At 39.5% G+C, this 26,245-nt stretch overlaps 1 protein-coding gene across 8 annotated transcripts in view; it reads left to right on the top strand.

Moving 5' to 3' along the window:
- NFATC3 (nuclear factor of activated T cells 3) overlaps window positions 1-26,245 on the top strand; it is a 121,172-nt gene that overhangs the window by 3,724 nt on the left and 91,203 nt on the right. For 6 of the 8 annotated variants that reach the window (XR_010408059.1, XR_010408060.1, XM_064580695.1 and 3 more), the window contains exon 2: window positions 7,078-7,230. The exons of the other annotated variants lie outside the window; for them this stretch is intronic. Coding sequence is in view for 4 of the 6 variants with exons in the window: in XM_064580695.1 (XP_064436765.1) it covers window positions 7,078-7,230 (153 nt within the window). In the remaining 2 variants the exon portion in view is untranslated. The remainder of the gene's footprint in view (window positions 1-7,077; window positions 7,231-26,245) is intronic. 8 annotated transcript variants of the gene reach the window in all.

The following is a 26,245-nucleotide window of genomic DNA, read 5'->3' as shown; positions in this document are numbered from 1 at the left end:
TAATGGATGGGAACTGAGGATAAACAGAGGGGCTGAATTTAGTGAATGTTCTAAGAGAAAGCTTGTTAAAGTACAAATTAGATGTTTTGATACTTGATAATGTCGGATACATTTATGACTGAGTTTTTAAGATTATTGCTTTGGGAGGTGTTTTGAGATTTTTTCCATTAAAGAAAATTTAAGACCCTGGAGTCCTTAGCAATGAGGCTAGTTTTGATTTTTTTCAGTTAAAAATGAATCAAACTATTTTGTTTAAATTTTCTTAATACCTTGCTTTAAAATGAAGATATACTTCAGTAGTAAATAGAAAATTTTAAGTTGGTAAGTGTTTAATGCCTTTCACTAATATTATTTGCCATTATAAAGGGCAGCTTCTGGTGCTTTATTTGAGGGTACTGATTGTGTATCTCTAATTTAGTTTGATGTTGTAATAATCTTTTCAAATTCAAAGTTTGACTCTCAGGGCTGGTCCATTATTAAATATTGACTTTCTAGTCCTGAATGAGAGTCACTGGAAGGAGTGTGTGCCATATACTGACTGCATAGTATCTTTTCTACTGCTGCTTTTTAAGAGGGGAGAAATATCTTAGATACAATATGTATTTTTGTAAGAAATTTGCTTTCGGATAAGATGTGTAATTTTGTTGGCTATCACTTTAATACACAACTTTTTCCTGTGTAAATCTGAGGAACTTTTCCTAGATGATCATCAAAGTCTTTAATTTGTAGTGTTCTTTGTATAGTGCTTGAAACTCTGATTCATGTTTTTTTTTTTTAAGATTTTATTTATTTATTCATGAGAGACAGAGAGAGAGAAAGAGAGAGAGGCAGAGGGAGAAAGCAGGCTCCTCACTGAGCACGGAGCCTGACGCAGGACTCCATCCCAGGACCCCGGGATCATGACCTGAGCCAAAGACAGACGCTTAACCATCTGAGCCACCCAGGCGCCCTGATTCATGTGTTTTTTATAATTTAACTGTCTCAGATAATTTTCTTACTTTTCAGTTTCTATTGATAATTTTTCCTCAAAGTTTTTGTTTTATCTATGTCAAATGAGATAAGGTATTTAAAGCTCTTAGCACAGTTTTTGGTCCAATAGTGCTCATTAAGTGCTGTTAGTTAACATTTCTTAACACACACACACGCACGCGCGATAGGTTATTTTTTTATTTCCTCTTGTTTCCTAGATCCTTCTCTCTATGCTAAACTAAAACACTGAGGGTGAGTAGGGGCAGATAGGAGATCCAGTTATTTTAAACCTTGCATAGAGAAGTTGTAATATTTGTCTTAGACATTTTTACTCTATCTTCTTCTGTTATTCTTTTCAGTGTTAACCTCATTTCTCATATTTTACTAAATAGAAGTACTGAAGGTCACTTGCCTTTATGTTTTTCTACTTTCTGGAATTAAACTGTTAGTATGGTGTGAAAGTTGATTTGCTAACCATACTAAGTATAATTGGATATTTAAATCAGTATGAAAAAAGGGAAGTTGCTTGTATGGTTTCCTGTAGAAATTTAATGGTGTGTTTGTGTGTAGCGCATTAGGTAGTGTCTAGGAGGAGATGATTACTGCTGAGCCTTAGTTTCATACCATAGGTCAGCTTTTTTGAATGCAGTGAGAATATGTATCTGGTGATTGAGTCACTGACAGATATTTCAGTATTTCACTTGGAAGAATAATTTAATATTCTGTTTCTTTTTTACATTTTTTTATTTTTTATTTTTTTAAAGATTTTATTTATTTATTCGACACAGAGAGAGACACAGTGAGAGAAGGAACACAAGCAGGGGGAGTGGGAGAAGGAGAAGCAGGCTTCCTGCAGAGCAGGGAGCCCAATGCGGGGCTCGATCCCAGGACCCTGGGATCATGACCTAAGCCGAAGGCAGATGCCTAACGACTGAGCCACCCAGGTGCCCCTAATATTCTGTTTCTTTGATACTTCCTGATAGGGGTAGATGCTCCTGGGGGTATTAGCAGAATTTTGTGATGGAGCTGTCATATGTTGCGTTAAAATTTCATCAATGGAAGAGCATTGCTATACCGCTATACCTGCATTTTCTTAGGTTTTCCCATTTGCCAATACAAAAGAGACATTTTGGCATATTTTCTAAATTTAGTAGAAGTAATACTGTAGTAGTTATATTACATGATATAAAAATTAAAACTTGGGTATTATGTACATGGCCAAGAAATTGTGGGTCTTGTGAGGCCTGTATCTTCAGCATTTAAGGGCATTTAAGGTATTAATTTAACGTAAATGGTAGAATCAGCTTATTGTTATGACTTGCCTTTCTGTGACAACGAGTAAACTTTGCCAATAATTGTATGTATTTTTATTGAGGGCATATCCCAAGCTCTGCTTTTGAGTTTTGCTCTTTATTTTTTCAATGAAGTGTGATCATAAAGACATTTTTGGTAAGAAAATGTGAAAAGTGTTTTTCTTTAGAGAATGTAATAAAGTACTGATATATAAAATGGAAGCCTACTAAGAGAAGATAAGCAGTTGTGTTACTGATCGTTTATGGTGAAGTTATACTGAAGTTTATATTATACTGAAGTTTAATGTGTCCTTTACTTTCCTTATTAGTATTGAGTAGTTGATGATTCAGTATGGTGATGTTTTATTTTAAATAAGAGGTGGGGTTGAGGAAACCATAATAAGGTGAAGTCAGTCGTATTACTCTTAAGAGATAGGAAACCCGAGTAGGTTGAGCCTCATTTGATAGTAAGCTGCAGTTTGACTGCTCACAGCAGTAACATAAATAAGGGAGGTGTTGTCTAAAGCTGTCCTGGTGGGTCAGGGGAGTAGACATAGCGGACTTGGCAGTAAGCCTGGCTTCTAAAACAAAATCCAAGTCATCAAATTGGCCCAGGCATGCCATATGAGGTTCAAGTAACAGTGGAATTTAAGAGGAGTGAGTTTGTTCATGGAGGCTTTAGGAGAGTCACAAGCAGGAGTAAGCATTTTAATAGCCATAATTTTAACTCAAACGTAGTATGGATCTGCATATATTTTAGCATTTCAGATAATGTTTATATAAGTATAATGGATGGCTCTCACCTGCTTGCCTGAATTCAGTAGACTTTAGAAGAGAGGAACAATTGGACCTGTAAGATTCAAGTAGTATGGTCTATGAACTTTCCTTGAGGTGCTACCTGAAATTTAATCATCGGGTCAGTTCTAGTTATGTTGATACCCTGTGTGCAAAGGAACTACATGTCTATGAAAGTCAGAAAATCCCTAGTACACAGGAGAAGTAACTTTGAACGCTCCATTTTCCTACAAAATGTAAAGTTTGGATATGTCTTATGTTACAGAAGCAGGTGACAGTTTTAATTTTTTTCAATACATTTTCAGTGTCTTAAAATAATTTTTATATTTCTAAACTCTGTGGTAAAATTCTTTTTAAATTTTATTTATTTATTTATTTGAGAGAGAGAGAACCAGCGGTGGGGAGGGGCAGAGGGAGAGAGAGAGAGAGAGAGAAGCAGACTCCCTGCTGAGCAGGAAGCCCGACGCGGGCTTATCCCAGGATCCAGAGATCGCGACCTGAGCTGAAGGCAGCCTCTTAACCGACTGAGCCACCCTGGTGCCCCTCTGTGGTAAATTTTTATCAGCTTTGCTGTTTATTTTAGTTAGAAAATAGGATTAAATGAGCTTTGGAATTAATATTGAGTAATAACTTTTCAGTAATGTTAATTTATATCATATGAAAAAATATTTCTGAAAACATTTTTTCCCATCAAGGTGATTAATCATTAGCCAGAACACTTTAATGGACAGTTTGTGAGTTGTACTTAAATGTAAATATTTTTCAGTATTGTTTTAAAAAAGGTTGTTAGGGACGCCTAGGTGGCTCAGTCGTTAAGCATCTGCCTTCAGCTCAGGTCATGATCCCAGGGTTCTGGGGTTGAGCCCTACACCCGGGTCCCTGCTCCGCAGGAAGCCTGCTTATCCCTCTCCCACTCCCCCTGCTTGTGTTCCTGCTCTCACTCTCTCTCTCTCTGTCAAATAAATAAAATCTTAAAAAAAAAAAAATAAATAAAAAAGGTTGTTAAATAAAAATGACGGGAAAAAATGATATTCAAAAGTTGTTGAAGCTAGGGGCACCTGCCTGGCTCAGTTGGAAGAGCATATGACTCTTGATTGATCTCGGGGTCATGAGTTCAAGCCCTACCTTGGGTGTAGAGATTACTTAAAAAAAAAAAAAAAAAAGTAAACTCAAAAAAGATTGTTGGGGGCCCTTGGGTGGCTCAGTTGGTTAAGCATCTGCCTTCAGCTCAGGTCATAGTCTCGGGGCCCTGGGATGGAGCCACCCTCCCGCCTGCTCAGCAGGGAGTCTTCTCCCTCTGCCCCTTCGCCCACCCCGCTTGTGCACAAATGCTGTCTCTCAAATAAATACGTAAAATCTTTAAAAAAAATTGTTGAAGCTAGATGATGGCTATATGAGAGTTTATTGTAATATTTTCTGTATTTTTTGTATGTTTTAAAATTTTCATAATAGAAGGTTTAAAAAATGACATTCAGAAACTCTTCAAGTTCCTTAAGGTCTTAGATTAGGATAGGAAAAATGGTTTTTTTTTTTTAAAGATTTTATTTATTTATTTGAGACAGAGAGAATGAGAGACAGAGAGCATGAGAGGGGGAGGGTCAGAGGGATAAGCAGACTCCCTGCCGAGCAGGGAGCCCGATGCGGGACTCGATCCTGGGACTCCAGGATCATGACCTGAGCCGAAGGCAGTCGCTTAACCAACTGAGCCACCCAGGCGCCCCGGAAAAATGTTTTAAAATGGCATTATGAGGGGCACGTGGGTGGCTCAGTTGGTTAAGCATCCAGAGCTCAGGTCTGAATCTGGGGTCTTGAGTTCTAGCCCTGCATTAGGCTCCTTGCTGGGTGTGGAACCTACTTAAAACAACAACAAAATAAAATAGCGTTATAAAGTTAATAAGATTTGCTGTTGCATGTAATTAAAAAAAAAAATAAACTGGTTTAGCTGGGCTCCTGGTAGGCTCAGTTAGTGATCTCCTGTCTGGGATCAGGCTCAGGGCTCAGCAGGGAGTCTGCTTCTCTCCTTCTTCTGCCCCTCTGCCCTGCATGCTTGGGCAAGCTCTTCAAATAAGTAAATAAAAATCTTTTAAAAAATAAACAAAAACTGGTTTAGCAAATAAACAATATAAAAATTGGTTGTGCTATGTCTGATTTACAAAACCCATTACTCTCTTTAATTAGTATTAGTAGTGGGATGGTGAGGTGAGTTAGTGTACATAAATAAAAAGTGAACTGATCTTTTGGTATGCTTTTAAGTAGGTATTTTTTAGGGGTGCTTGGATGGCTTAGTCTGTTAAACGTTGGACTCTTGGTTTCGACTCAGATCATGATCTCATGGGTTGTGGGATCGAACCCTGGAGACCTGGAGATGTGCATCGGACTCTGTGCCCAGCGGGGAGTCTCCTTGAAGATTCTCTCCTGCCCATCTCCCCACTTGCACCCTCTCTCTCTCAAATAAATAGATCTTTTTTTAAAAGTAGGTATTTAAAAAAAAATTTAAAGATTTTATCCATTTATTAGAGAGAGAACGCATGGAGGGCAGAACCTGAGGTGGGGCTTTGACCCATGATTCCAAGACCCTTGACCCGGGTGGAAACCAACAGTTGGAGGCCCAGCCAACTAAGCCACCCAAGTGCCCTGGTATTTCTTAATTTTTTAAAATGTTTTCTGACTATGGGGTCAGAAAAATTCACTTACTGCTTAGTAATTTAAGGGCTTCATGATATTATTTTTTATTATTATTATTTGTTTTTTAATGTAGGCTTGGCATCCAGCACAGAGCTTGAACTCATAAGTCTGAGATTGAGACCTCAGCTGAGATCATGAATCGGTCACTTAACTGACTGAGCCACCTGGGCTCCCTGAGCTTGAAATTATTTTTGAAAATATTAATGTTTTATCATATTGCTTGTATCTGTCAGTCTAATATTTATTTATTGTCAGTTCTCTTGAACTTTTAGATTTATGATGAAATGGAACTAGAGGACTTGGTCTTAATTTTAAGACTACTTTTTTGTTTTTTTATTTTTTATTATTTTTTTAAAGATTTTATTTATTTATTTGAGAGAGAGAGATTGAGAGAAACAGTGGGAGGAGGGGCAGAGGGAGAAGCAGTCTCCCTGTGGAGCAGGGAACCAGATGCGGCGATCCTAGGACCTCAGGACCATGACCTGAGCGAAAGGCAGACGCTTAACCGACTGAGCCACCCAGGCTCCCCAAGACTAGAGTTTTAATCCTACTATGTAATTTATAGTGATTAACTGACAAAAATAATTGACGTGTAAAGTCTTGTGAAAATTTTGTGAACATTTCAGAGCAAACAAAATCTGAAATTTATTCTCTTACATCTTGACATTTGTGAGATCATATTTAATACTAAAGGAATATAGGTATTAAACTTGTCCTTTATAATTGGAAAGGCTTTGGGGAAAATATACAAAGTTTCATCTAAATGTTACTTTTTCTTTTTTTTATTGCAATGTAAAAGTTTTAAGGAAACTTTGATTTCCTCTGATATTAATACTACTTTATAGTTTCGCCTCCTTTCAGTAGAGGGTTGTTCAATAAAAATGACATTCAGGAAAAAAATGACATTCAGAAATGGTTGAAGCTAAATGATATATGAGGACTTCTTCTTATACTACCTGCTTTATGTTTGAAAACTTCCGTAATACAAAGTTTTGAAACTTTTTTGAACATAATGCAAAAAGAGTAAGAAATGCATTTTATGTTTCATCCCAACACAAGCATACATATTTATACACAGAAAACTGAGATAGAAGTTTCAGATAAAGCAGCATTTACCTCTATTCTGTGACATTACCTTGACATTTTCTTTTTCATTATATTAAACAATTGTTCAAACCTTTAGTTTGAAAAACAGAGTTTTAGGAAATGGTTTCGTAATTCTGATTATATTAATAACTTAGGTCATAGAGATGTTCTTGTTATTCAGGCCATATTTCCTTATGTCTGTAGTTTTGTTTTTGTTTTTTTTTAAAGATTTTATTTGTTTATTTGACAGAGCGAGAGCAAGAGCAGGAACAAGCAGGGGGAGTGGGAGAGGAAGAAGCAGGCTTCCCGCCAAGCAGGGAATGTGGGACTCGATCCCAGGACCCTGGGATCACGACCCGAGCCGAAGGCAGACGCTTAACAACTGAGCCACCCAGGTGCCCATGTCTGTAGTTTTAATACATTTTTTTTTTAATTACTTTTTATTGGATTACTTTATTACTATCTTTTATTGGGTTACTTGGTTCCTCAGTTTTGTCACTTTCTGAAAATGAGTTGTATCTCCCCATTTTTCTCTGCTCTGTGACCATACTCAAATCTTGGTCACCTCCTGTTTGGATTTATGAAATTTTCTCTTCAAATTTTATTCCCCCCCCAAATCATTTTTGAAAGTCACAAGCCAAGGGCATCTTTGATTCCTGTTCCTTGCATCTATACCATGCCTCCTCACTGGTCTTTCTCATGCTCTACCTGTTTTAGATCCCTCACTCTCTATGTTAATAGAATAGTAATTATCATCTTTAATTTTATTCAACTTTTTTCAGTGTCAGTGTGAAACCTTCGCTGTACCCATTTATCTGAACTGCCTCTGCCAACCACATGTTTCATAGTCTTTCTTTTTTGAGTCAATTTATAAACACTATTTTGAGGTACTGCTGAGTTAGGTCTAGGTTCTAGATTCATGTTTGTTGCGGTCTTGTGTGACATTGCTAAAAAGCACAGAATAGTTTTTGGCTAATAATCCTTTCATTTTATAAGAGAGGATATTGAGGTTCAAGTTTCTTTGCCCAGGGTCATTTAACCAGTTAGTCGCAAAACAAAAACCCAGGACCTCTGACTCCTATTCCTTTCTTCTTCTCTAGAAAGTTGCTTGATTTCTTCTTGAAAATTGTAGAGTTGTTTTTGCACAGCTGATAATTTTGATCATTTTTGTAACTGTTCCTTTTTGTGTTTGTGTTCTATTAGGTCTATAGAACTGTTTCTGTTCTATTACATAAATACTTAATTTAATTGAGTACCTGTTATGTGCAAGGTATTTTTATGTATATTATCTCTAAGTCTTATGATAATCTGAAGAGGTAGGTGTTATTTCCATTTGTTTTTAAAGATTTATTTGTTTTAGAGAGAGAGAAAGAGAGCTGGGGGGGGGAGGTGGGGCAGAAAGAGGGGGAGAGGGAGAATCTCAAGCAGACTCCCTGCTGAGCTTGATCCCAGGACGCTGAGATCATGACCCTAGTCTAAACCAAGAGCCCGATGCTTAACTGACTGAACCACCCAGGTGCCCTTGTTTTAGTTCTGTTTAATACCTGAGGAAACAGGGCGCCTGGGTGGCTCAGTTGGTTAAGCGACTGCCTTCGGCTCAGGTCATGATCCTGGAGTCCTGGGATCGAGTCCCACATCGGGCTCCCTGCTTGGCGGGGAGTCTGCTTCTCCCCCTGACCCTCCCCACTCTCATGCTCTCTCTATCTCATTCTCTCTCTCAAATAAATAAATAAAATCTTAAAAAAAAAAAAAAATACCTGAGGAAACAAATGCCGGGTCTGACTATCTAGAAAGTGGAAGATAGGGCATTTGAATCCTATTTTTGTTTGTGTTGTTTTGTTTTGTTTTGAAGTAATCTCTACACCCAACATGGGGCTCGAACTTACAACCCTGAGATCAAGAGTTGCATGCTCTACCGACTGAGCCAGCCAAGTGACCCTGAGCCCTGGTTTTTTTTTTTTATTTAGGCTCTTTCTACTATGCCTCTTGCCTCTCAGAAAGAGTTTTTTTTTTTTTTTTTAAGATTTTATTTATTTATTTGACAGAGACACAGCGAGAGAGGGAACACAAGCAGGGGGAAAGGGAGAGGGAGAAAAGCAGGCTTCCCACTGAGCAGGGAACCCAATGTGGGGCTCAATCCCAGGACCCTGGGACCATGACCTGAGCCGAAGGTGGACACTTAAAGACTGAGCCACCCAGGTGCCCCAGAAAGAGTTTTAAGTACAGAAATATTCAGGTTTTCCTTTGGTAAAACCAAGACTCCTGATGAGCACATGCAATCAAAATATATGTGGGCTAGGGCTTACGAGTTACATGTGTGTTCTTGTGACTAGATTTTCTGCTTTTGGCTCAGATTGGCTGCTTGAGGGATGATGCTTCTACTCCTGCCTGTTCTAGAAATTTTTAAATGGTAGCAGTATTACAGCCAGGACAAAAGCAGGTACTGCACAGCTAACTGTGCTAGGCCCAAATTTAGCTGTTAGGCTTCTTTTCTTTGCTTCCTTGCAGATCTGGAGGTCAAGAGATCATGTTGTTCTAGGTTTTCAGTAATGCGGACTTGGCCTTTCTCTTTGACAACTCCCTCCTGTGTTGTCCTGATTAGGGCCTGATGTGTGACCTTTGCAGGCTATTTTACATTTATGATTTAAAATTTAAAGCATTTTTTGACTTGTCAAAATTGCTCTAAACCTAAATGAGGGAAAAGTTAAGAATTTAAAAAATGTGAAATTACTAGTTAGGGCAGTTTTTTTGTTGTTTGTTTTAAGTTAACATTTTGCTTTCACATGTTCTAAAAGATATATATGTACTATTTATTTCTTTGGTTGAATTTATTTTTATTTTTATTGTTTTAAAGATTTTACTTATTTGACAGAGAGAGAGCCAACACAAACAGAAGGAGCAGCAGGCAGAGGGAGAGGAAGCAGGCTCCCCACTGAGCAGGGAGCCCGATGAGGGGCTCAAACACAGCACCCTGGGATCATGACCTGAGCCGAAGGCAAACGCTTAATGACTGAGCCACCCAGGCGCCCCTCTTTGATTGAATTTAGATCCCAAGTAAAATCGATCTACCATCTACCATCTATAGCCAACTAACACTGATTCAGTTTTTTCTTTGATATTTTGGTCATTTTGCCATCTGTCACCTACTCTTATCTCTCAAGATCAGTATTGCCGTTTGGGCTTCTCTTTGCGTGCTCCCTATTTCTTTTACACACACCCAGTTATCTCTGAGCTTTACCAGAACTCTACTTTTCAGAGCAAAGGCAAGAAAGCTCTTTTGTTATATTACCTTGTAAATGTTGGCTGATCACTATTTTTGAAACTTCATTGACTTTTTATCATTAGATTGCTATTTGAAAGAAATAGTAATACTTTAAAATTTCTAGTTTAAACATATGCAAAATAGTTATATTTGGGGTTGGTATATTTGGTAGGGGGAGGGAAAGAGATACAAACACGACTACACTTGACTGTTTTCTTTTTAAGAGTGAGGAAGGACTGTTCCAGAAGAAGCCTACAGCAAACAATCTCTGATTTCATTGACCAAAATTGGGTTACATTCCCTTTCCTAAATTAGTCACTGGTAAAGACTGAGGGAATTATTCTTAGCCAACCAGGCCCATCCCTTGGCCTGAGGATGTGGTTGACTTCCCCTGAAGCACATGGCTGCATGAGAGAAGAATGGATAGATAGGTGCGTAGAAGAAAATATATTAGGGAGGAAGGAGAAAATTGAGGGGCTGGGAGGAGAGGATCAACCAAAAGAATCCTCTGCGCTTACTATCCACAGTTTGTTAGCAGTTGAGGAACTTTAAAATGTAAATGCAACTTTTATTATGCAGTTACTTTTTGTGGCACTTGCTTTTTTCTTGCTCTGTCAGAGTTCTTGGGGTGGACATGGGAGCTTATATAAGTACAGAGAAAGACTGAATCGAGTATGGCTAATAGGTTTCTGTGAATGGTGGGTGGGTTATTTGGGACAGCAAATTCATGTTCCTTGTGTGGTTCAGGTGGAATCAGGTGGCTATGCAGGCATATAGAAGCATAAAGACAGTCATCTAGTTAAGCAATCCTGATTTTTCAAAATAGCATTAAGTGTTAATTGCTAGCCTGAAAGGAACCTAGAATTTGTTAAATGGTAAAATAGAAGGATATGCACTGGGAAGAGAAAGTAAAAACTAGGGGTGCCTGGGTGGCTCAGTTGGTTAAGCGTCTGCCTTCGGCTCAGGTCATCGATCCCAGGGTCCTGGGATCGAGCCCTGCATTGGACTCCCTGCTCAGCGGGAAGCCTGCTTCTCCCTCTCCCACTCCCCCTGCTTGTGTTCCCTCTCTCTCTGTGTCTCTGTCAAATAAATAAAATCTTAAAAGAAAAAGAAAAAGTAAAAACTAGATATAGGAAGATTGTATAAGATCTTAGAGTAACTGAGAGGGAGGGGAACTCAAGACTATTAGCTGAGTAAATGTACAAAATCATTCAATCTTTTAATAAAATTTATTATATCATTATTTGTGAATACAGTTCAGTTTATTGGAGTGGACATGGAAATAAGTGCAGCAATATCTATGTAATACAGGTACAGAGAAGGCCCTCCGAACACATAAATGACAACTTTGAGAGGTCAGAGAAGAGGTTACATTGAGCTGGATCCAGTAGAATGAGTTTCCTAGATAGATAAAGGAGGAAGTCTATTTCAGATTCATTGATGACCACATCCAAAGACCCAAGTTAGGGAGTCCTTTAATTTGGTAAGGTTGAAGATCAGGCTATAGTATTCAGATTTGGCCAGAGGAGAGCCTATTATTTCATAATGAGGAATTTGGATTTTAGGGAGCCATTGAAGGATTTGAAGCTGAGGAGGAACGCCAAATTTGTGGCTTAGATCACTAGGCTACGTTGGATCATGGATTAAGGCAGGAATTGAGGGAGTGGGGCTGGGTGGGTGGGGGCCGCAAATGTATCTGAGAAATCATAAGGGCAGAGGAGTAGAGATGGCAAGGTGGGAATAAAGCTGAGATAGATTTAGGGGAAAGAAATCAGTAGGACCTGTTATCAGTTGAGTAAAGAGAGGAAGGAGGCTAGAATTATTTCATTTCAATTGTGATAGGAGAAGCGGATTTGGGGGGGGGGGAGAAGGAAAGTTGATTCAGGCATTAATAAGATGTTTAATAAAATGTTTCAGGTATTACTAAAAATGTGGGAGGCTTATATACCATTTTACCAGAGTGATAAAATGTGGAGAAGAGACTAAACCAAGTAAAAAGAGAATTTGGTCTTGTGGGGAGGAGGGTGGTAGTTGTGGGAAGGTGACTAGGAAATGTGTGATAAATAAGGGTTGTTTAGTAAGATTTGTTATGCAGATAAGAGTACTTCTCCTCAGGGTAGTGAAGAGGGGGACCGAACACTTTACAAATGGAAATTTATGTCACCTTTACAAAGGAAAAATTTATGCCCTGCTTTTAGGCTGAAAGGGAGAGGGCAGGGTTCTTCCTGTGTCTGCTGTTTTTTAATTGCCTTCACCTCAAATAATCCTTATGCCAAAGTGGCATATTTTGGGGTGTATATTCTGATCTTCTTCAATAATAAACAGTACTTACTTAAAGTGTATAGTCTGGGACGCCTGGGTGGTTCACCCGATTAAGCATCTGCTTTCGGCTCAGGACATGGTCCCAGGGCCCTGGGATCAGTCCTGCATCGGGCTCCCTGCTCTGCAGGGAGTCTGCTTCACCCTCCGCCTGCAGCTCCCCCTGCTTGTGCTCTCTCTCTCTGACAAATAAAATGTAAAAAAAATAAAGTGTATAGTCTGAGAAATTTTTTTTTAAGATTTTATTTATTTATTATTTATTTATTTTTTAGAGAGAGTGTGAGCCATGGGGGCGGGGAGGAACAGAGGGAGAGGGACAAGAGGACTCTGCACTGAGCGTGGGGCCCGATGCTAGGATGCCAGGCTCGATCCCACGACCCTGAGATCTTGACCCAAGCTGAAACCACGAGTCAGATGCTCAACCGACTGAGCCACCAAGGTGTCCCTAGTCTCATAAGTTTTGACACATATATATCTATGAAACTTTTACTGCATTCAAGATAGTCAACATATCCATCATCCCCAAAAGTTTCCTTATGCGCCTTTAATGGTCATTCCCTCCCACTCACCGTTCTTTGCCCTGTCCCAGACAACCACTGAAGTCACTATAGAAATCATGTAAATGAAGTCATGTAGTATATACCTTTTTTTTTTTTTTAAAGATTTTATTTATTTGTTAGCGCAAGCAGGGGGAGCGGCAGGCAGAGGGAGAAGCAGGCTCCCCACTGAGCAAGGAGTCCGATTCGGGGCTCCATCCCAAGACTCTGGGATCATGACTTGAGCTGAACGCAGACGCTTAACTGACTGAGCTCCCAGCTGCCCCTGGAGTGCGTACTTTTGATGTGGGAAACAAGGCAGCAGAGAAATCATTAAATTTCCTACTGCCTATAGCCCATTGAGAAGTCCTTGAAACAGGCCGAGTGACAGTCCTCTAGGGACTCAACTGCCTCAATATTAATACTTTGCTAAGGGCAAAAGAATCTTAGCCTAACCCCCAGGATCTTGTAAGTCTACTTTAACATGTAAAAATTCCTTAAGAGGGGCATCTGGGTGGCCCAGTCATTAAGCGTCTGCCTTCGGCTCAGGTCATGATCCCAGGGTCCTGGGATTGAGCCCTGCATCGGGCTTCCTGCTCCGTGGGAAGCCTCCTTCTCCCTCTCCCACTCCCCCTGCTTGTGTGTCCTCTCTCACTGTGTCTCTCTTTGTCAAATAAATATGTAAAATCTTTTAAAAAATTCCTTTAGAAATTTCCTTTATCTCTAAACCCCCCAAGATATGTGTTGGCAATCATCCTCCAAGCATATGACCCACCGATATACATCTGAAGGGTCTCCTGACTAAGGTTTTATTAGACAGTAATAAATGACCTTTTGCCAACAATAGTTAGCCCCCTCAAAGTCCTGGAAACCTTGCTTCCAAAATTCCTTAGAGACTTACGCTATCCCTAACCCCCTCCCATCTTGAAAGTATATAATGGGCTACTCCTCATGACCCCAGTACAGCTTTCTACTAATGGGTCCTGTCCCTGTGCTTTAATAAAACCACCATTTTGCACTAAAGACGTCTCAAGAATTCTTTCTTGGTCATCGGCTCCGGACCTCACCCCACCAACATCACCTATATTCCAAAATGACATCACTTTGGCCCGGGGGCGGGGGGGGGCATCTTCTGACTTCTTTATTTTATTCTTTTTTTTTTTTTTTTTTAAGATTTTATTTATTTATTTGACAGAGACAGACACAGTGAGAGAGGGAACACAAGCAGGGGGAGTGGGAGAGGGAGAAGCAGGCTTCCCGCTGAGCAGGGAGCCTGATGCGGGGCTTGATCCCAGGACCCTGGGATCATGACCTGAGCCAAAGGCAGACGCTTAACGACTGAGCCACCCAGGCGCCCCTCTTTATTTTATTCTTATTTTGAGAGAGAGCAAGTGAGCGGGGGTGGGGGAGGCAGAGGGAAAGGGGGAGAGAGAGAGAATCTCAAGCAGACTCCCTGCTGAGCGAGAAGCTTGTCTCCCAATCCTGAGATCATGACCTGAGCCCAGATCAGATGCTTAACCAACTGAGCCACCTAGGTGCCCCTGGGTCTGACGACTTTTAATGGGCATTGTTATTTTTGAGATTCTTACATGTTAGTTTATCAGGTTATTCATTTTTATTGGAAAATAGTTTCCATTGTATGCATGTGCCACAATTTGTTTATCCATTCACCGCTTGATGGACTTTTGGATTGCTTCCAGGTTTTGGCTGTTACAAATAAAGCTGCTGTGAACATTCGTGTATAAGTATTTATGTAGATACATATTTCCTTTACTCTTGGATAAATACCTAGGAGCAGAATGGTTGGATTATATGATAGGTATAAGTTTAACTTTATGAGAAACTGCCAAACTGTTTTCCTAAGTGGATGTATCCTTTTGCATTCCTCTTAGTGGAAATGTACATTTGGATATTGTCATCAACATCTGGTATGGTCAGTTTTTTTTTTTTTTTTTTTTTAATTTTAGGCATTCTAATAGATGTGTAGTAGTATCTCCTTGTGGTTTTGTTTTATATTTCCTTAATTTATATTTACATGCATATATACATATAATGTATATATATATAATTCTGTATATATAATTATATACATATAATGTATATATATATTTATAATTCTGTGCGCTTGTTTACCATCTGAATATCTTTTGGTGAAATGTCTGTTCAGGTTTTTTTGCCTGTTCTTAAAAACCCTCTAGTTTTGAAATAATTATAGATTAACAGAAAGTTGCAAAAATATATAGAGAGAGTGGGAGATTCTGAGAGTCCTTCACTAAAGTTTCCACCAATGATAACATCTTGCATAATTATAGTATAATATCAAGACCAGGAAAATGACTTTGGTATAGTCCACCAAACTTACTCAGATGTCACCAATTTTACATGCACTCGTGTGTGTGTGTGTGTGTGTGTTTCTGTGCAATTTTATCATGTGTAGATTCGTGTAACCACTACCATAATCAAGATACAGAACTGTTCCATTACCACAAAGTTCCATCTCACTAACCCCTTTATAACCACACCCACTTCCCTCCTTCCTCCCCACCCCATTATCTAATTCCTGGCAACCACTAATCTATTCTCCATCTCCATAATTTTATTTCAAGAAAATGTTATATAAATTGAGTCTTATAGTATTTAACCTTTTGAGTTTGGCTTTTATCACTCAGTGTGATTCTCAGGTGATCCTTCCAAGTTGTTGTCTATATTAAGTTCCTTTTAATTACTGAGAAGTATTCCATGATACGGATGTATTACAATTTATTTAACGTTTTTTTTTTTTTTAAAGATTTTATTTATTTATTTTTATTTTTATTTTTTTAAGATTTTATTTATTTATTTGACAGAGAGACACAGTGAGAGAGGGAACACAAGCAGGGGGAGTGGGAGAGAGAGAAGCAGGCTTCCCGCCGAGCAGGAAGCCTGATGCGGGGCTTGATCCCAGGATCCTGGGATCATGACCTGAGCCGAGGGCAGACGCTTAATGACTGAGCCACCCAGGTGCCCCAAAGATTTTATTTATTTATCTGAGAGAGGGAATGGGAGAGAGAGAGAGAGCGTGAGAGGGGGGAGGGTCAGAGGGAGAAGCAGACTTCACGCTGAGTGGGGAGCCCGATACGGGACTCGATCCTGGGACTTCAGAATCATGACCTGAGCCAAAGGCAGTCACTCAACCAACTGAGCCACCCAGGCGCCCTAACGTTTTACCTTTTGACAAACACTTGGTTATTTCCATTTATAGGATAGTATGAATAAAGTAGCTATGAACACTTATATACAGGTTTTTGTTTGAATGTAAGTTTTCATTTCTCTGCCTTAAATGCCCAAAAGTACAATTGTTCCCAACCTCCAACATGTGAATTTAGTTTTTTTTATTTTTTTGTTTTTTAAAGATTTTATTTATTTATTTGAGAGAGAGAGAGAGCACATGAGAAGGGGGAGGGTCAGAGGGAGAGGCAGACTCCCCGCCGAGCAGGGAGCCCGATGCGGGACTCGATCCCGGGACTCCAGGATCATGACCTGAGCCGAAGGCAGTCGCTTAACCAACTGAGCCACCCAGGCGCCCTGTGAATTTAGTTTTATAAGAAACTGCCAAATTTATACATTCCCACCAGCAGTGCACAGATTACCCAGTTTCTCAGCATCTTAGGCAGCATTTGGTATCATCACTATTTCTTATTTTACCATTCTGATGGGTGTATGGTGGTATTTCATTATGGTTTTAATTTATATTTCCCTAATGACTAATACTATTAAGCACTTTTTTTTAATCCACAGTATGTCATCTTTGGTCAAGGGTCCAAGTCTTTGCCTCTTTTAAAGTAAGATTGTTTTCTTATTGTTCAGTTTTAAGAGTTCTTTGCTTTTTTTAGACACAAGTCCTTCATCACCTATATGCTTTGCAAAGAGTTCCTCCTAATAGATGTCTTGTCTTTTCACTAACTGTGTTTTATAGAAGTTTTATAGAAGTTTTTAGTTTGGATTTATGAATTTGCTCTTTTATGGATTGTGCTTTTAGAAATCTTTGCCTAACCTAAGTTCCCAAAGATTTCCTCATAGGTTTTCTTTTGGGGGGTTTATAGTTTGGGTTTTACATTTATGTCTACGATCTATTTTGAGTTAATTTTTTTGTGTGTATGTTGTGATGTATGGACCCAAGTTCATTGTTTTTTTTACATATGGATATCCAGTTTTTCCAGCCCCATTTATTGAAAAGGGTGTTCTCTCTTCCAGCATTGCTTTTGCACCTTTGTCAAAAATAAGTTCACCATATATATGAGTTTATTTTTGAACTCTGTTCTTTATTGAACTATGTGTCTGTCCTTTATTGATACTACACTGTCATGATAACTGTACCTTTATAATAATTCTTGAAGTCATGTCACTTTTCCAACTTTGTTCTTTTTCAAACTGTTTTGGCTATTCTGTATTTTTTTTTTTCAAAGATTTTATTTATTTCACAGAGAGAGACACAGTGAGAGAGGGAACACAAGCAGGGGGAGTGGGAGAGGGAGAAGCAGCCTTCCCACTGTGCAGGGAGCCCGATGTGGGGCTCGATCCCAGGACCCTGAGATCATGACCTGAGCCGAAAGCAGACGCTTAATGACTGAGCCACCCAGGCGCCCCTGTTTTGGCTATTCTAAATCCTTTTCTGCCTTCCATCTAAATTTTGGAATCAGCTTGTCAGTTTCTATTTAAAAAAAAAAACAAAACCTACTGGAATTTTTTTTTTTTAAGATTTATTTATTTGAGAGGGAGAGCGAGTGTGTGCGCACATACACAGTGGGAGGGGCAGAGGGACTGAGAGAATTTCAGGCTGACTCCCCACTGAGCATGGAGCTGGATGCGGCTAGATCCCAGGACCCTGAAATCACAGCCTGAGCCGAAAATCAAGAGTTGGACGCTTGTCCAACCAAGCCACCCACGTGCCCCAAAATCTATTGGAATTTTGATTAGGATTGTGTTGAATCTATTTTTTTTTTTTTAAAGATTTTATTTATTTACTTGACAGAGAGAGACATAGCGAGGGAGCGAACACAAGCAGGGGGAGAAGGAGGGGAGAAGCAGGCTTCCCCGCGGAACAGGGAGCCCGATATGGGGCTCGATCCCAGGACCCTGGGATCACGACCTGAGCCGAAGGCAGACGCTTAACGACTGAGCCACCCAGGCGCCCTGAATCTATTTTTTTTTAAGCAATCTCTACCTCTATGCCAAACATGAGGCTCAAACTCATGACCCCAAGATCAAGAGTTGTTTACTCTATTAGCTAACCCAGCTAGGTGCTCCAAACTGTGTTGAATCTATAGACCAGTTTTGGGAGAACCGATGTTGGTATTGAATCTTCCAACCTATAGATAAAATGTCTCCACTTATTTTATTAATTTGTTATGTATCATTATTATTATATATTGCTATTTATAATTTCTCAGCAATATTTTATGGTTTTCAATATGTAAGCCTTTCTGTTGTTTAAGTGCTTCTGTAAACATTCATATACTAAGTTTGTGTGTGGACATGTTTTCCTTTCTCTTGGGTATGTACCTAAGAATGGAATTGCTGGATCATATATTCTGTGTTTAACTTTTTGAGGACCTGCCAAACTGTTTTCCACACTAACCATACTATTTTACATTCCCATTAGCAGTGCACAGGAATTCCTGTTTTTCCACATTGTCCCTAATGCTTGTTATTTTTTGTTTTTGGTCTCTCACTGTGGTTTTAATTACCATTTCCCTAATGACTTGTGATGTTGAGCATCTCTTCATGTGTTCCCCTGCTATTTGTATAGCTTCTTTGGAGAAACATGTATCCAAGTCCTAAAAATAGTCCTGTTTTAAAATTGAGTTGTCTTTTTGTTGTTGAGTTGGAAGAGTTCATTATATATTCCAGATACTTTTTTTAGGTTATAGCATATGCTATATATAGTACATTCTTTTTACATTGTGTGCATTCCATCCTGGAACCCCCCAAACTCCTGGTTGTTGTTTTTTTTTTATTTAATCTGCATACATTAAAGTTCATTCTTTGTGATGTACAGTTCTTTGGGTTTTGACAAATGCATAGTGTTATGTGTTCCTTACCTCATTACCATATAGAACAGTTCCTTATCTTAAAAATCCTCCCATGAGTCACCTTTGTAGTCACTCCCTCTTCCTTTTATGTCTAGTTTCTTTCACTGTACAAAATGTATTTAAGTTTCATCCATGTCATTGTATGAATTAATAACTAGTTCCTTTTTAATCACTATAAAGTATTCCATTCTGGATGTACCAGAGTTAGTTTATACATTCATCTGTTGAAAGACATCTTGGTTCCTCCTGATTTAGGCAGTTATGAATAATTCTGTAGAATTACACACGGGCTTTTGTGTGAACCTAAGGTTTTAGTTCACTTGGTCTTCTCAAAGCATCATATTTTGGTTTCATTGATTTTTCTCTATTTTCTGTTTCATTTATTTTCTGCTTTCATGTCTTTATTGTTGCTTTTCAAGTAGAGGACTTTAAGAAGAAGGAGTTGTTAATATCTACTTCTTCAGGGAAATGGATGAAAGTGCATACTGTATTGAGTTGTTTCAGTGTATCGATGAGACCTGAAGCCAGATAACATTGAAAAATGAGGAAGTGGAGACAATAACTGTACATGACTTTTTCTAAAGATTTATTTTTATTTATTTTTATTTATTTTAGTGGGGGGAAGGGCAGAGGGAGCGGGAGAGAGAAACTTTTTTTTTTTTAAGATTTATTTATTGGGGTACCTGGGTGGGTCAGTTGGTTAAGCGTCTGCCTTTGTCTCAGGTCATGATCCCAGGGTCCTGGGATCAAGTCCCTCAGCAGGTTCCTTGCTCAGCAGGGAGTCTGCTTCTCCCTCTCCCTCTGTGCTTCCCCCCCGCCCACCATGCTGAACTTGGAGGCTGATGTGGGGCTCCATCCCACAACCCCAAGATCACAGCCTGTGCTGAAAACAAGAGTCGCTACTTAGTGGACTGCGCCATCCAGGCGCCCCAGCAGAGAGAGAATCTTAAGCAGGCTCCATGCCTGGGCATAGAGCCTGACACCAGGCTTGATCTCACAACCCTGAGATCATGACCTGAGCGGAAATCAAGAGTCGGACGATTAACTGACTAAGCCACTCAGGTGCCCCTATTTTTTTATGGTGGGGGCAGAGGGAGAGGGACAGAGGGAATCTTAAGCAGGCTCCATGGAGCCTGTCACTGGGCTCAATCTCACGACTCTGAGATCTTGACCTAAGCCAGAATCAAGAGTCTGGCACTTAACGGACTGAGCCACCTAGGGTCCCCTAAAAATTTAGTTTTTAGAGCAAGGTCTCTCAGCCTTGGTACTATTGACATTTTAGACTGGATAATTCTTTGTTTTGGGGAGCTGAGTTGTGCATTGCAGCATCTCTGGCCCCACTTGCTGTGTGCCAATAGTACCCCTTCATCTGTCACAACCAAAAACGCCTCCAGATCAAAATTGGCAATCTGGGGATCAAAATTGCCCCGTCTCAAAACAGTATTTTAGATGAAGAAGAGTGAAGACCTAGAGAAGAACTCAGCTTCCTCAGGGAAGCTTTTTAAAGGAAGTGTCATGACAGATTGAAGGAAGTAGTGGGTGGTGAGAAGGGGAAGGTTGAAGCTATGGAAGAGAAGATAACCGATGGGACTGGGGAATGGAATTTAGGGCACAGATGGGGAAGAATAGCTTTATATGGGAGATGGGTCACTTTTTTTTTTGAGAAAGGAAGAAATTAAAGGGATAAATGTAGGCATTTGTAGAGATCGTGTATTTTTGAGGCTGGTGTAGGAGATAGTGGTTCTCAGTTATTTGTGTTTCTTCCAGTCTGGATGGTTGTTGTCCTTTCATAACCGCCTCCCACCACTGCCCCATCCATTCCCCCAGCAATATTTAACAGCTTATGTATAATAACAGAAAAACAAATGATTGGATTGATTCTGGGCTGAAATTTGCGGGATGGAAGGTCAAATAGTGCATGGCAATGAGCTGCCTGGAAGAAGGCAGTTGAAGTGATGGAATTTGAGATATAATCTAGATAAGGTAGTAAGTGAAGCCAGGAGGTGAAAGATTGAGAGAAAAGGGAAGTGTTAAGAGATTGTGCATCTAGATGAGATAACACAGTGGGTGGTATAATGGAGTAAGAGAAAAGAGTGATGAATAGTTAGGGGTAGTGGTAAGAGACTGGAATTTTAGAATTTTAAGGTTAAGGAATTAAATGGGTCCGTCCAGGCAATGTCAAAGTCCAAGTTAAGTTCCTGGGAATTGGGTGCTGAAGTGAGGTGATGATGAAGGACTTGGATGTTGAGGATGCCTAGGGTCAAGTAGACTTGGATTGTAGAGGAAACCTGTTACAGATGCCAGTGACCTAGAGGACATGAGATAATGGTAATACCAGATGGAAGGTGATTTAGCTGGATGGTGTGGACCTTTCAAAGACTGGTAAGAAATGTTGCAAAAGCTGGGAGACATGTGTGGGAGTAGACTGAGAGAGTGCTGGCTCTTTCGGCCCCAGAGTACACATTTGAGAATTGGTGAATAAGCAGCTGTGTACTATAGTGACTTCTAGAGAAGCAGTGTCCTCAGGGAAACCAGCCTTAAGTTTGAGAGATGAGGATGGAGGATCTCTTCTGTTAAGAGATGGAGAACAGAGAGGAGTCTGGTGGGAGGTGTCATCCTTGTTATTAGTAGCCTGATATCTAGGGGTAAAGTGTAGAGTAGTAAGGGATTAAGAGAAGAAATGGTATGTAAAAGAGAATGCTGTTTTGGGGAGAAATGGAGGGACTATAGTACATGACACTGTTTTCTGAAATCATGCATCTTGTACACTCATTGGAAGCATAAGGATTAGCATTCATATCACTGTAGTAAAGGACTTATGGATGTGGTTTATTAGATGACGACTTTTAAAGTTCTTATGTTTAGCTTTTATTATCCTCTGATAATAGGCTGTTTTAAGTAGTGGAACTCTATTGTTGACTTAAAAATTATAGTCAGTAGTAATACACAGATTATTGAGGACCAGATTTGCTTCGTTCTATTAAATGTTATATATGTATGCATATGTTATATATATAAACATTTATTTGGTGTATGTTCCAGATATGATGCTAGATTTTTTTTTTTTAAGATTTTTTTTTTTTTTTAATTTATTTGACAGAGACAGCGAGAGAGGGAACACAAGCAGGGAGAGTGGGAGAGGGAGAAGCAGGCTCTCTGCCGAGCAGGGAGCCCGATGCGGGGCTCGATCCCAGGACCCTGGGATCATGACCTGAGCCGAAGGCAGACGCTTTAATGACTGAGCTACCCAGGCGCCCCATGATGCTAGATATTGATACAGATTATCTAGAATCCTCACAACAACCTTTCAGTATAGATATTATCCTCATTTACTGATAAGGTAATTGAAACTCTGACAAACTAATTAACTTGATGAAGGTAAGGCATCTGTTAAGTGGTGTATTTGACTCCAAAGTCAGTGTTCTCCATTGTGTTTTCTCTTTTGATCCCCACCCCCACCCCCACCTTGGGCTTGTGTTATTGTACACTACTTTCTAAAAAGTTATTTTTATTTGTGTAGTGTGGTTTTACTGTAGTCTGTATTAATGTTGGAATCATAATTTGACTACTTTGTTGTTTTCTCTTTTTTTTTTTTCTTTTTAAAGATTAATTTATTTATTTTAGAGAGTGGCAGAGGGGCAGGGGGAGAGGGAGAGAGAGAATCCCAGGCAGGGTGCCTGGGTGGCTCATTCGGGTTAAGTGTCTGCCTTTGGCTCAGGTCATGATCCCACCAGGGTCCTGGGATCGAGTCCCGCATCAGGCTCCCTGCTCAGCGGGGAGTCTGTTTCTCCCTCTGCCCTTCCCCCACTTTTGCATGTGCAAGTTACAAAAAAATAAATAAAACCTAAAAAAAAAAGAATCCCAGTGGACTCCGTGCTGAGCTCAGAGCCCAGCACCCAACACAGGGTCTCCATCTCACGACCCTGAGATCATGACCTGAGCCAAAACCAAGAGTTGATGCTTAGCTGACTGAGCCACCCAGGCACTACTGTTTTTTCTCTGCTTTTAAGAGATTTTCTCACAGCTTCTCATGGTAATTTAGAATTTTGTCTTCCATAGTAGTTGCCATTACCATTATAGTTAATACAAGTATTAATACAAATACTAATAATACTAATCCAATATAACATTTAGAAACATGAATATATATTTATACTGTTATATTGGTTATTCATAAGTAACTTGAAAAGGACAAGGTACTAATGTTGGTGTTGTACTAAAGGACAAGCTATCTAAATGTTGATATCTATGGGTCACTGTTTCCAAAACAACAATATGTATACCTAATTGCTACCATGATTTCTTGCCCCCTGGTGAGAATGTCACATGCGATGGGTTCAGACAAAGGCTTATTATTATAATTTAGGTAGATTTGATTTTCTAATTGTTTTCTCCTTGTAGGCCACTATAATGGCTATTGTAGGAAAAAATTAAATTGTTCTGGTATTTTTTTTTTAACAAAATCATACTAGTATATATTCTACATTCTCTTTGATGACTGTGAGTTGACCTTACTTATTTTTTCCTACATGTGGATGATAAGCATCTTTCTTCACTATTGGCAGCATCTTTCTTCACTATTGACTTTGTCCCTGTAATCAAGCATAATAGTGCTAGGTAGATAGTTGCCAAATGATTCTCCTGTTTTTTTCTTTTTGGGTGAAAATTCCTTTGAACAATTGTTCATTATTACTATTTTTCAGCAGTGAGAGGACCTAAGGGAATCCTATTGCTTTTTAAAACTCTTCTTGGGGCACCTGGGTGGCTCAGTTGGTTAAGCAGCTGCCTTTGGCTCAGGTTATGACCCCAGGGTCCTGGGATTGAGCCCTGAGTCCAGCTCCCTGCTCAGTGGGGAGCCTGCTTCTCCCTCTCCCTCTGCCTGCCTGCCCGCCCGCCCGTGCTCTCTCTCACTCTCTATCTCAAATAAATAAATAAATAAAATCTTAAAAAAAAAAAAACAAACCCAGGAAGTGTTTCTTTCTGCTTTGGTGGGATATAGTATAATTGAGTACCTGTGTGAAATTCCACATTCATTCTAACATATTGCTTCTTTTTTTAAAGATTTTATTTATTTATTTTGACAGAGAGAGAGCACAAGCAGGGGGAGCAGCAGGCAGAGGGAGAGGGAGAAGCGGACTCCCTGCTGAGCAAGGAGCCTGATGTGGGGCTTGATCCCAGGAGCCCGGGATCATGACCTGAGCCAAAGACAGATGCTTACCGACTGAACCACCGAGCTGCCCTAGCAAACCAAATTTAACAGCATATTAAAAAAACCAAATGGAATTTAGGGCAGGAATGCAAGGGTCATTCAACATATGAAAATTAATTACCATAGTACTAGAATGGAGGATCATCTGAATTGACACAGAAAAACATTTAACAGAATTCAGTACTTTTTCATGATAAAAGAAAAAATCCAGCAAACTAGGAATAGAAGGGAACTTCCTTAAAATGATCAAGGGATTTATGAAAACCCCATAACTAACATCATACTTAATGGTGAAAAATTTTAAGCTTTCTCCCTAAGACCAAGAATAAGACAAAGATGCCACTTTCACCACTGCTATTCAACATTGTACTGGGAGTCCTAGCCAGAGCAGTTATGCAATAAAAAGAAATAAAAGGCATCCAAATTGGAAAGGAAGAAGTAAAACTCTCTCTTTGCAGATGGCATGATTCTATATATAGAAAATCCCATAGAACCCACAAAACACAATTAGAACTAATAAACAAATTAAGGAAAGTTGTAAGGTAGACTATCAACACATAAAATTCAGTTATGCTTCCATACACCAACAAGGAACAATACAAAAAGTAAATTAAGGGACGCCTGGGTGGCTCAATCGGTTGAGCGTCTGCCTTCGGCTCAGGTCATGATTCCAGGGTCCTGTGATCGAGCCCCGCAGTGGGCTCCCTGCTTCTCTCTCTCCCTCTGCCAGCTGCTCACCCTGCTTGTGTTCTCTTTCTCTCTCTCTGTGTCAAAAAATAAAATCTTTTTTAAAAAAAAGTAAAATAATTCTATTTACATCAGCCTCCAAAAGAATACAATATTTAGGAATAAATTTAACCAAAGAGGTAGAAGACCTGCACAACTAATAACTGCAAAATAATGCTGATAGAAATTAAAAAACTAAGTGGTAAGAATTCCCTTGTTCATGGATTGGAAGATTTAATATTGTTAACACTAAAATATTCCACAAAGCAATCTAGTCAATGCAGTCTGTACCAAAATTTCAATGGATTTTTCTGCAGAAGAAATGAGAAAACCAATCCTCAAATTTATATGGAACTGAAAGGGGCCCAGAACAGCCAGAACAATATTGAAAAGGAAAAAGCAAGAAGACTCCCGCTTCATAATTCAAAAACTTACTACAAAGCAACAGTAATCAAAACAGTGTGATACTGGTGTAAGGATAAACATATAGACTAATAGAACGTAAGTGCGTCCAGAAATAAACCTGAAATATCTATGTCAAATTAATTTTTTAAAAAGATTTTATTTATTTGACCGAGAGAGAGAGTTCGCACAAGCAGGGGTAGCGGCAGGCAGAGGGAGAGGGAGAAGCAGGGTCCCTGCTGAGCAGGGAGCCTGGTGCTGGGCTTGATCCCAGCACCCTGGGATCATGACCTGAGCTGAGGCAGACACTTAACTGATGAGCCACCCTGGCACCCCTATGGCCAATTAATTTTTTTTTTTTTTTGGCCAATTATTTTTTGACAAGGGTGCTAAAATAATTAAATGGAAAAAGAATAGTTCCTTCAACAAATGGCACTGGGACAACTGGATAACCACATACAAAAGTATGAAGTTGAACCCCACCTCACACCATATACACAAATTAACTTGAAATAGATCAATGACCTCAATTTAAGAGCTAAAAAACCATAAAACTCTTAGAAGAACACGTAGGTGTATACATACCATGACCTTGGATTTGGCAAAAGATTCTTAGATTTGTTATTAAAAGCAGGAGCAACAAAAGAAAAATTGGATGAAATGGACTTCATAAAAATTAACTTTTGTTGGGACGCCTGGGTGGCTCAGTCAGTTAAGCGTCTGCCTGTGGCTCAGGTCATGATCCTAGGGTCCTGGGATCAAGCCCCACATCGGGCTCTCTGCTTGGCGGGGAGTCTGCTTCTCCCTCTGCCCCTCACCCCACTGTGCTCTCTCTCACTTTCTCTGTTTCTCTCTCAATTAAATAAATAAAATTTAAAAAAAAATACTTAAAA

The sequence above is a fragment of the Mirounga angustirostris genome, unplaced genomic scaffold (genome assembly GCF_029215605.1).
Source record: "Mirounga angustirostris isolate CCGP_5_RB_7025 unplaced genomic scaffold, mMirAng1.0.hap1 SCAF_16, whole genome shotgun sequence".
NCBI classification, from domain to species: Eukaryota; Metazoa; Chordata; class Mammalia; order Carnivora; family Phocidae; genus Mirounga; species Mirounga angustirostris.
Note: the sequence above shows the minus strand (reverse complement) of the source record. Positions and strands in the feature narration are given on the sequence as shown.